The 12,821-nt window shown below is 31.9% G+C and overlaps 1 protein-coding gene across 1 annotated transcript in view; it reads right to left on the bottom strand.

The window, feature by feature from the left end:
- Nucleotides 1-10,900: 10,900 nt before the first annotated feature.
- LOC145292362 (sn-1 acyl-lipid omega-3 desaturase (ferredoxin)-like) overlaps nucleotides 10,901-12,821 on the bottom strand; it is an 84,789-nt gene continuing 82,868 nt past the window's right edge. Inside the window, exon 2 of the mRNA XM_080138689.1 lies at nucleotides 10,901-12,371. Coding sequence (XP_079994815.1) covers nucleotides 11,262-12,368 — 1,107 coding nt within the window. The 5' untranslated portion in view covers nucleotides 12,369-12,371 and the 3' untranslated portion in view covers nucleotides 10,901-11,261. The remainder of the gene's footprint in view (nucleotides 12,372-12,821) is intronic.

The following is a 12,821-nucleotide window of genomic DNA, read 5'->3' as shown; positions in this document are numbered from 1 at the left end:
GTTTTATGGATAAAATATTTTTAAAATTAAATTGCATATTTATATATTTAGACGACATACTAGTTTTTAGCGAAAGTGAGCAACAGCACAAGGAAGATTTAGATAGAGTATTTAGGATCCTTAGTGATAACAATTTAAAGATTTCCTTAGATAAGTGTGTATTCGGAGTACCAGAGTTAGATTTCTTAGGTTGTCATGTAAGCAAAGTAAGCTTGTTGCCTACTTTAAAGAAAATCAAAGATTTTGAAAATTTTCTGATACCTAAAGACTCAAAAAGCTTACGTAGATTTCTGGGGACGAGAGGTTTTTACCGCAAATTAGTCCCTAATTATGCATCCATAATTTTACCACTATCTGAACGGATGAGGTTGGATCCTGAAGCAAAGACCGAGCTTAATGAGGAAGAAACTAACGCCTTCAAAACAATAATAAGCAAATTATCGGAAATTACGGCGTTAGCTCACCCACAGTCTTCAGCTACAGAATACCACTTAGTTACAGATGCTAGTCAATACGCCGCTGGTGCTGCATTACACCAGTTGATAGATAAGAAACCAGTACCTATAGGTTTCTTTTCCAAGAAATTTTCTCAAACCCAAGCCAAGTATTCCACGTTTGACAGAGAGCTACTAGCAGCTTATTTTTCAGTGATACATTTCCGCCACCTCATAGAAGGTCGTCACGTGACATTATTCACTGACCATAAGCCATTATGCGGAGCCTTTTATAGTCAGACACCAGCAAGGTCAGATCGACAACAGCAACACTTATCAGTGCTTGCCGAATATATTGCTAACGTGGAGTACATTAAAGGAGCTGAGAATATAGTTGCAGACTGTATGTCTCGGCCTGCATTAGCTGTGCAGATAGATGCATGCGACTTGGCTGAAATAGCCCAGGCACAAAAAGGTGATGATGAAATAAAGTCATACACTAATTTGAAAGAATACTGTGTGTCAAGCGAAGTCGGCTCAGTCCTATGCGATACTTCAACTAAGTACCCCAGACCATTTATCCCAAAAGAGCTTCGTCAAGCTATTTTCAACAGTTTACATAGCTTAGCGCATCCTGGTGCAGGAGCATCTATAAAACTGGTCAAGTCCAGATACTTTTGGCCTAGTTTAGATAAAACGATTAAACAATTCTGTGCAGAATGTGTAGTGTGTCAACAATCAAAAATTCACAGACACACAAAGTCTGCAGTCCAAGAATTTGAGTTACCATCTGCACGTTTCCAGACGGTACATATCGATATCGTTGGATCCCTGCCCTTAACGCGCAATGAGTCCACCCCTTACCTGAGCCCTTACAAATATTTGCTTACTTGCATCGATCGTGCAACTCGTTGGATTGAAGTACAGCCTATGACTGAGATAACTGCATAGTCGGTAGCAGAAGCGTTTATCAATGCATGGATATCTCGATTTGGAGTCCCACTGCATGTTGTAACTGACAGAGGTAGTCAGTTTGAGAGCGAATTGTTCCAGGAATTAGCCAAGGTTGTAGGCTTTTACCGATTGAGGACAACTTCGTATCACCCTCAAAGTAATGAAATGATCGAAAGAGCACACCATACCCTTAAAGCGGCAATAATGGCTCAAAAAGAATCATGGATGAAAGTGATACCAGTAATTCTGCTGGGTATACGTAGCACCCCTAATTAATCAGGCTTTTCCCCTTTTACGTCTGTTACTGGAGCTCCGATAATGATTCTTCAGCAGTTTATATACAAGCAGAGAGTAGGAGAAACTCTAGTTAATAACCAGTACATACGTAATTTGTGTTAATGGATATCCCAAATTGATGTACTCAACAACGGAAAAGTATATATCCATGACAGTCCCAAAACATTTATACCGAAAGGTTTATCTTCCTGTGAAAAAGTATGACTCAGAGTTGATCGAGTTAGGAAACCATTAGAAGCACCGTACTCAGGTCCTTATAAAGTTTTGACTCGATCAGATAAGCATTATCAGATCGATATGAACAACGGTACTCATACACACGTATCAATAGATAGATTAAAGCCGTACATAGAACCAACTAGTACTAATAAAATTAGACCGACTGAGAAGGCACAGACAAATGACGGTACTACTAATGATAAACTTATTAAGACAGACGATACCGACAAAGTTGAAGACAAAATTGCTAACACATATAAGTCTAGATCTGGAAGGAAAGTAACATGGAAATAGAAAAATGAGTACTTTTATTTTTAAACAGATTTAGGCAATATACATATTTAATAATTCTGTGGAGGGTACTTAACTCCATTATTTGGAGGAGGACTCGTGTAGTGAACTACTACTATGATGCTGCTACGGTATGCTTCCCTTATTTCTCTCTTTCTCCCTCCTCTTCTACTTTTCCCTTCCTTTCTTCTATCAACGTCACCAGAGGTTTCAGCCAATCGGAATAGAGGACTGTCATGGAGGGACATACAAAGAAGAAATCTGTCTCAGACATGCGGAAACGATAGAAGCATCAACATGTGACGGACAAGTTTCCCTTGGTAAAGACTTTTATCAAAGAAAATGTACTATCCCCTTTGTAACCCTATATCTTGGAAACTTTTATAAAACATCATCAATCCTAAAGTCTCGTTGCACTTAATTATAACCCGATGTTTTCTTTTCCCCAACCGTTCATTTTTCAGCACTCTTGTTCTCTCTCTAATTTCGGAGGTTCCCCAACCCAAAAAGGGGACAAACCGAAATGGTGACCCTTTTTCAAACGTCGTTAAAATCTATGGTAACCGCCATAGATTTATTTATATCTGAGTTTTTTTTTTTTTTTATCTTAACTAATCAACACATGAGAGAGTAAAAAAAAAAAAATGATCGTTGAATTTTGAAACCAATCGCTTAACTTTGGTTAAGTTTATGCTGTAAAGATAGCAAAAAAAAAAGAAAAAAAGTAGTTCTCATAGTTCAAAGGGTCTGGAGCTTAGCTTGCCACTTGGGCTTATTAAAAGTGATAAATCTTACAATTAATTTTCGCAGTATACGGGTTGATATATAATTAAATGCTACTCTGTTTTCTATAAATTATTTGTTGTTTTTGCTTTTTGAGTTTACTATATTTTTTGACTAGTAAATTATTCTGCACTTTTGCCGATGGAGAAGTGCACTACAGGAGGCAGGATATACTCTAGCCTTGCAAGATACCCTAAACACTCTGATTAGCTCTAGATGACTGGCAACAAATCAACCATTTTTCAAACAGAGACGATAACACTTAAGAGGGTGCCTCTCTAGCATTGAACATTCTAACAGATCGGTTAACAATGCTACATTAAATGAGTTAAATACCACTTCTTTCCCCACTTTTCCTCCCAAATTGTCATCTACAAAAAAAAACAAAAAACATGTTGATGTAGATTAGAAATTAATGCGCGAGGTGAACGAGCTGATATAATCTAATCCTTTTCTTTCTTTCTTTGTTTAGCATACTCTTCTTTTTTTTTTTTTGTTTCTTTCATCATCAGGTTTTTATATCGAGATGCAATTCAGATCAGTGCTAAAAAGCAAATGGCTTTAATTGCTACCCTCTTTTCTTTCTCTGCTTCGTTGGTATTCGCTCTCTTCATCATTTCCAAAAGCAAGTTGGTTTTCACAGGAAGGTGTAAACCCAAAATATTTTCCCAACAATAAAAATCGTTTCAAACTTAAAAAATAACAATCCGGTGTGAAATTAAACAAGCCTATAAAACAGTGGCTTAGTCAACAGAAATTCAGAGTTCTTCTTGGGACACATGCAGGGTGACATGTTTCAACTGACTTTCAGCACCAACAAGCTCATCATATAAAACTGCAGTGTGTAACACTGAAATTCCTTTAAGCCTGCTGTTATCTCTTCAGTGAATACAGCCACCCAGAAGGTAAACTCTCTGTTTCACACTCTCTCTCTCTCTCTCTCTCTCTCTCTCTCTCTCACACACACACACACACACACACACACACACACACACACACACACACACACACACACACACACACACACACACACACACACACACACACACACAACAGAATTTTGAAACTAACTGCAATCTAACAAAAGAAAGTAAAAGAAACAAAGTTAAAAACAAAAACAACAACAATACTGGTGATATTTGAACTTTTTTATTTTTATTATAAATATTCAAATTTGATTGTATAAAGGATCGAATGTGAAAGACAAGCCCAATATTTAGCTGTCTGTTTTGGGCTGGGAATTGAGTTTAAAATACCTGTGGCCATTTAAAAAATTTTTTTTTTTTTTAGATATACAAGAATCTGATTCTGGCCAAATATAGTTTATTGGGGAGGGAATTAGTAAAAAGATAGAGTGATTGCAGTGTGCTTAAATTTTTATGCCAGAAATGGAAAAATGTTAATGATTGTGTGGAAATTATTTACAGCAAAATGGGTTTCACTATTCCTTTGTAATCAAAAACAACTAATTTGTTATTTAAAAACATGTTTTAATTAAAAAAAAAAGGATTAAACATGTAAAACAGTAAGTTATAGCAGGTTTAATGTTTTACGTGAAATGCGATCAAAACTTTACAACTGAAAAAAGATACAGTGACGATAAAAAAGGGACATAACTCCAAGTTTTAACATAAAAAAATATAAAATGCACCAACAAGTGACAGGTTTAGTACTCTGTAGATAATCAAAAGCAATAAAATTATATATATATATATATATATATATATATATATATATATATATATATATATATATATATATATATATATATATATATATATATAACTACTTCATTTACTCACATAAATTAATATACGAAAGTATAAATTTATGCGTAAACTTCAAGTATTTACTTCAACAATGCTCAATACGTAGGTAGAACTAGTTAGTAAGTTATAATGCGGAATATTCAGAGTAGCTTAATCGCCATATATATTTTATATATATATATATATATATATATATATATATATATATATATATATATATATATATATATATATATATATATATATAAAATCCTTATTGATTTATTTATGCATCGGGTGATTGTTGGTCATAATTGCTGGGCGCTTTTGCTTTGGTTTCAGCGTCCCAAATTCTCTTAGTCAGAATTATTTCACTCACATCAATGACATTCTATGCAAAATCGTTGATTGTAGCTGATCACACTTGCTATAAGTTACTGTTTTTTTGTTTGTTTTTGTTTAATGTTATTAATATTCATTGATTTATTTAAAAAATTAAAACATAGTTTTAAGTGAAAGTTTTGAAATCACCATTTTGCTGTAAATAATAAACAATAAATTATTAAGAAATTACCAAGAAAAAAAATTTGCTCAAAGTTTAAAAAGGACAACACTTAGTTTTGGTTTTGAAATGCAAAGAAGGAAAAAAAAAAAAAAAAAAAAAAAAATGACCTCCATAAATTATGCATGTTTTTTGTGCTTCTTGATATAATAATCTTCAATAAATACGGTTCTAATTTTATTTTAGGCAATCTTGTTGCTCTGTAGAAAAGTATTATTTTAGGTTTAATTGAAAACAAAGAAATAGTTTTTATTTTTTATTTTTTATTTTGAAAATCGACAAAAAAAAAAAAAAAAGAAAAAGAAAACAAAATGCAAGAGAAGATAATTCTAATTCGTTTGGTCAAGTTATCTTCGCTTGCCGATTATGACTAAATTCGTTCTACCTCGCATAAACATTTAAAATGGTAGTCACGTTTGAAGAGAGAAAATTGAAAAATCTTTGATAAAAAAAAGCGTATTTTTTTTTCTAAAACTTGAAATAATATTTATTTCCATGGTTATTAGTCAACATAAATTAAAATTTAAAATCGTATTCACAATACTTTACGGCGATTATATTAAGAAGCACTTGTCCCTTTCTAAAAGGGATTGGGGGAATTAACGCATTGTACCAGTTCAAAGAGAGATAACTCGGTAAAACAAATTTATATTTAGGAAACGTGAACAATGGATTAACTGGAATTTATTCAGCTCATGCACGTCATGCAACAGATGTTAAAATTATCAGTTTCTGTGAGAGCAGTTGTAAAATTTGCATATCGTAGTGTAATTGGTACAATGAGAAACTTACAAAATTTATTATAGCCTTGTAGAAAAATACCAATGGCTACAATATTAGAAAGTGTCTTCATGACTTTATTATTCTGTACAAGCTAGAATTAACATAGATTCATCCTTTCTGTAAAAGCATATAATAATAAAATCATAAAGACACGCCCTTAAAGAAAGAATAGAACCGAAACAATTTGCCCGTAAAAGTGTGCATCACTATAGAGTTAACAATTTGCTCTCCTAGAAGCACTAACAAATAGTTTGGTTTTGTGAATATTTTCATAACAAGTTTGAACCTCAAACTCCCAAAAGTGCAAACTGATGTCAAACTCGACCAAAGGAAAACAGACGTTTTGCCTTTTGGCAACAGAACAGGGGCAGAAAGTAACTGTGGTTAAAATAAGAATTAACAATGAATTGTAATACGTGTGGCAAATAAGGCACAAAAAGAAGATTTTATTATAAATGTAATAAAAAAAAATATATATATAAGAGCATAATATAGCTTTAGTTGTGCATAAAGAAAGATAGACAACTATTTATAGTTATCTATAGACGGGAGAGTTATTATCCAAGGGAGATAATTTTAAATGGTATTAACTTTTAGTATTACCTTTCATTATAGAAAGTTTCTTATTTACACCTTTGGATATCTTCCATAATTAAATATAATATTTTTCAGTAATAACCATATATTTTTTTTTACAACACTGATTTAAGAACAATGATGATAGTTTTTTTTTCAAATTTTTTCAGTCTGATTTCTTCATAAACAAAAAACCTCTTCCCTCAGGGACACTGTTTTAATTTTGTATGAAATTTGCAGTGATGTTTTTTTTTTTAACACAATAAACCAATTGCAGATGTAGTTCATTGGCACCCATGTCATGATTAAGAATTATAAAAGTACTCATTTTTAAAAATACTTTTTGAAAGTTTCTTTTTAACATATAGTGATAGAAACATTTACTGCCTGAAATTTTAAGTCACCCAAGTTAAATTATTAAAAATAAAAAAAGAAAGAAAGAAAAAAAGGAAAGTGCAGGTTCCAGGTAATAAATCCAACATTATAACACTATCAGAAGTTGATATTACAAGTGCAAATTTCAAAATTTAAAGAGCATAGATACAAATTTCAAAAGCTAGTGAAGGGAAGTAACTCTGTCGTTCTTATACTAGTATCAAAAGTCAATAAAAAAAGCACAACACATATATACAATCTTACATTGGTTATAAAACCGAGTTAAGAAAAAGAAACTGCCTGTTTGTCCACGAATAGTTTTCTTTTACTATCAAAAGCAAACTTTTAGTGGTTGTGACTGACCAGGAAGGATAAAAAGAATAAATTTCGATGTCTACTAAAATTGTTTCATTCTCAATACACTTTTTTTTTTGTCGTACATAGCACATAGCAAACAGATCATTTTTCTCTTTTGCTATATTTTCTTCAAACTTAGAATGGAACTTTGGCTCACATCTTAAGTTATAAATGTAATAATATCAGTTTTCTATGATTTTCATCCCAAAACACGTAAGATTAAAAAAAAAAAAAATTTTTTTTTTTTAAATAAGCATGTTTTGTCAAGAAAGGAAAAGTCTGATTGAAATTCTAAATGTAGCTTTTTTTGTTGTTATTCTGAAATCTACGTTGTCATAGTTTTTCTTGGTTGTGTTTATACAATATTTGTTGGGAATGTGAATTTTCTCATGTAAACAACAACAAAACGTCAACTACATTCACTCATAACAATTTAAAATTAACTTCAAAGAAAACCTTATCGACAAGCAAGAAATGGTTTGCATTTCTGTTAATACATTGAGACTTATTTACATTCACAATATAGTTTTTCATTTCAAATTTTAAATCTGAACATTTCAGTATTTGCACAAATGATTGTAACATCGATTTAGATATTTGTAAACATTTCATGTGAAAGCATCAAATTTCCAATGAAGCCCAAATAATATTGGCAAAACGTGTCTATTTAAAATTGATTTTTCCCCTAATTTATTTTCTTGTTAATTATGTAAGATACAATCCCAAATTTACTTTGTTTAATGAAATAAGTTTAAGTAAAAAAATATTAAGAAACGGTTGATAATTGTGATGAAATTTAATTGGGATGCCCAAGTGAAACAAAGAGATAGAGAAAAGAGTATTTGCCCCCCCCCCACCCAAGAAATACAGAAAGGAAAAACAGTCTTTCAACATTAAAACTTCTTAAGGCGTTGAAAATCACCATGTAATAGATAAATAAAGGCAGGTTTGAAAATAATAAATGTAAAAAGATCGAACTGTATGTTTAATGTACCTTACTGTTTATTGCTCAATCCAGATTACTTTGGAACGTTCAAATATGGAACCAGTGGTTCAGGATCTATGCAAAAACAGTTTATGTCATAAATATGCACATTCTATTAAGTTTTTGCTTGATTAACGGATGAACTTTAGGCTAGATTGTTCACCTTCAATCACTCCAAAAATTCAAACAAACCAAAAAAATTCAAGCAAACACAAAACAAACAAACAAAAAAATCTAAACACTGATAATGTTTATCTAGTGTTGCTTTTTATATAGTTTCAGTAAAAAATGTAGGGAACCGATTATCGTAGTTCACAAGTCCTAGGCACTGTAGAGTTGTTTCCCTTTGATCGTGTCTAGAAGGGCCCAGAAAGTATTATGAATCAATCACCAGACCTTGCTCATAAGGTCCCCACAGCATGTCAATGTTTCCTATCGTAAAGTAATAACTATTGTTGAGTTTTTTTTGTTTTGTTTAATATATGTTGCTGTTCTCTGATAAATGTCAAAGGTTATAAATAACTTTGTATAATATACAAGAGTATTGGCTGACGAGAGCTTGATCTAGGTATCTAAAACGGTCCTATTTATCGGGTTTGAAACCGACGGTACCAATGATTTGTCTCATCTAAAAACTTTCTGTAAACAAAAAATATATATAAATACGTTCTTATTTTCGGATTTTCCTTATAATTGAGCACTTCACGGGATTTCTTTTTCAAAAAAAAAACTTTGTATATATATACATATATGTATGTATCTATATATATATGTATATATATGTATATATATATGTATGTATATATATATATGTATATATATATATATGTGTATGTATATATACATATATGTATGTATATATATATATGTATATATACATATATGTATGCATATATATATGTATATATACATATATGTATGTATATATATATGTATGTATACATATATGTCTGTATATATATATATATATGTATATATACATATAATGAATGAACCCTTTTTCGGGGTCAATGGCCAACTAGCACCATGTATATTTGTGTGTATGTATATATGTGTTGGGGTGGAGAGGGCTCCCGTAAGCCGTGGTGAAGGCAACCTTTCTAGGAGAAACAAATCTCTGATTTAAAACCCATAAAGCAGGAGACCAGTACCTGCATTAAGCTGGTCTGCAGTTTGATTTGTTGCTGGCTATCTTGCTCTTGCTTGTTGCTGGATCTCAACATTTTAAACCGAGAGAGAGTTTTAGCTGTCGTACAAAGCTAAGACTCTGTAACATCATCTTTGTATAGATACTCCCTCAGGCATTTGGGCTCATGGACTACGTGTCCGAGGGAGTGGCACTCGTCTGGTAAGACTTTGCAATCATCATCATATACATATATGTATGCATGTATATATATATATATATATATATATATATATATATATATATATATGCACGTATGGGTGTATGTATATATGTAGTTATATATATATATATGTGTATGTATATATGTAGTTATATATATATATGTGTATGTATATATGTATGTATGTATGTATGTATGTATGTATATGAAATTACAGTTTTTGTATTTAAATTTAATTCAGAAAAATATAATTTTCAAAACAAAAATTTATTGGTTGAACAAAGCATACAAAATTTAAAGTAATTTCCTTAATGTATTTCTAATAATTTTACATTACCAAAAAATGGGATTGAAAACATCTAAAACTCTGCATTTGCAAAAAAATATTGTCTTTCACTCTGGCTATTACACTTAACATAAACCGATTTTACCTCCAAAGTGTCAATCTTCAAACAATCCGGAACCTAATAACATCATCCTTTTCTATTCAAGGATTACCATTCTATTTGGATACCAAAAAAACCATATCCGCTTTTTGTTTCAACCCTTATTTTCTTTCTCTATGTCTTTTAAAAAGATCTAACCTTTAATATATTTTTCAAAAATTATATCAAACCAGAATTCATATTTTGCTAATGACTTTTTCTCTGAGGAGATGAGCCTATATCGAAAATTTATGGATTAAGAAAATTACTTTAAATGTTGTATTCTTTGTTCAAACAATAAATTTTTGTTTTGAAAATTAAATTTCATTCAGAAAAATTTAAATACAAAAACTGCAAATTTTAATTTGCTCTATCTAATATATTGAGCAATTTTATTTAGCTGAGATTGTTTTATATAAAAAGATTATCTCGCAGAAATTATTTTTAAGAATTGAAACCACAAGATTCATTAATCTGTGATCTTATTCATCTCATTATTCTGATGGAGAGAGAGTACTTCTATCAGGCTTAATAGATTTAAAGGGAAGGTTTCAATTACACTTATTAATACAGAGATAAGTGCATACAACTGCTGTTAAAAAAAAAAAAAACACAGCAGTAGCTGCTTATGGTTTCTCCTGTATGTGGGTGCCTTAAGCAACTGCCTAATGGGTAGTGTTAACCCTGCATTGGGCATAAATAAATTTTTCTTGGCACAGAATCTCATTGGACAAAATTTATCAGAAAAAAATGCTGGTTAACAGAAGAGAGAGAGAGAGAGAGAGAGAGAGAGAGAGAGAGAGAGAGAGAGAGAGAGAGAGAGAGAGAGAGAAAAACAACAACATTTTTTCTGTAATGGAAGATACCAGAAAGCCAAGTTAAAAAAAATTTTTAATTTACAAATGAATTAATCATTTTTCCAAATAAGAATTCATGAAGAAGGCAGTAAGGGTTGAAACGGTAAGAAAAATGTTTGAAATATATATAAAAAATTGCAAATAGTGCAATGCAACTGTATCATATTAAAAATAATATTTTAAAAACATAACTGGAGAAAAAAAAATGAATTGAAGAAAACAAATAATTTTGCATATTGGGGGTTTAAAAATTTTTTTTAGAAAATTTATCGATACACATGGATTTTTGTATTGTTTTGTATCACAGACTGAGTGGAATACTTTTTGAACAAGCTCCAAAAGGTTGGCAGAATTGGGTCGTTATAGTACCGTACCAAATGTGGGAATTTCTGTCGGAAATGTTTTGTGGCCTCTTTCAAATGGTAGTGGGGCACTTTGCTGAAGAGGTGATGTATTTGGTGCGTGCCGATATCGTGCGTCAATCCGTGCACCCAGCCGTAGTCACGGTCAATAGAAGAAAGCTGCCCTCTAATATAGGACCATTTCTCATCAGAATACCAGGGAATGTTAATGTCGTGGTGGTGCAGAAACGTGAAGACCACCATGTATGTGGAGAAGATGAACAAAGGAATAAAGTAATGATGAGCGAGCAGTAAGAACCCTTTCTCCTGGTAGAACTGATAGAGGAGGTAGACCATGGCAAGATCGCCTGCAAATGAAAGCAGGCAACCCAACACGTGATTCTGGAACATTGCATGGAAAGGGTTGAAGTGATTAACCTGACGAGGCTTGTAACCCCGCACAAGATACCCAAACCAACCAAAGCCCAGACCAAAGCCAGGGAGAAGGTCCCTCTGGTTAGATCGAAATTTCTTCTTGACCGGATAATACACTTCATCCCTGTCTATGTTTCCCGTGTTTTTGTGATGGTTCTTGTGAGACAGTTTCCATGTATAGTAGGGGCACAAAAGAAAAGAGTGCAGTAGAATCCCCATAAAGTCGTTAAATAGAGGATAATGAGAGAAGGAGCCATGTCCGCAATCGTGGCCGAGAACAAAAATGGCCGTGTACATCGTCCCTTGCAAAAACCAGTAGAAAGGTACGTGTGTGATCACAGCCGATGTAGGTAGGTTATTCATGCACCATTCGCTCATCACATATAAGGCAGCCATACTGACCACATCTCGGAATACATAGTACATGGACGTTGGAATTCTGGGGTCAAAGCAGTGGGCGGGGATGGCCTGCTTGATTGCCGTGATGGTCGGTAAATCGGTGGGAACGCCCATCTTAAAGAGCTCTTCGGTTTCTGCCTCAGAGTTTCCCGTTTCTTGCATAGGCATAGATTCATCTCCATCGACTTCGAGCACCATTTTCTGAAAAGACAGTAAAGCAATTCTTTATCAATGAAGATGGAAATAAATAAAACATTTATCAAAAGTAATGACAACTATATCGATTTCATATATCAATTTTATATATCGATTTTATATATCAATTTTATAGATCAATTTTATATATCAATTTTATATATCGATTTTATATATCAATTTTATATATCGATTTTATATATCAATTTTATAGATCAATTTTATATATCAATTTTATATATCGATTTTATATATCAATTTTATATGTCGATTTTATATATCAATTTTATATATTGATTTTATATATCGATTTTATATATCGATTTTATATATCGATTTCATATATCGATTTCATATATCAATTTCATATATCGATTTTATATATCAATTTTATATATCGATTTTATATATCGATTTTATATATCAATTTTATATATCGATTTTATATATCAATTT

This window comes from Euprymna scolopes, chromosome 13 (assembly GCF_053919585.1).
Source record: "Euprymna scolopes isolate OS-2025 chromosome 13, ASM5391958v1, whole genome shotgun sequence".
Lineage (NCBI taxonomy): Eukaryota > Metazoa > Mollusca > Cephalopoda > Sepiida > Sepiolidae > Euprymna > Euprymna scolopes.
This window is presented reverse-complemented; position numbering and strand designations above follow the sequence as displayed.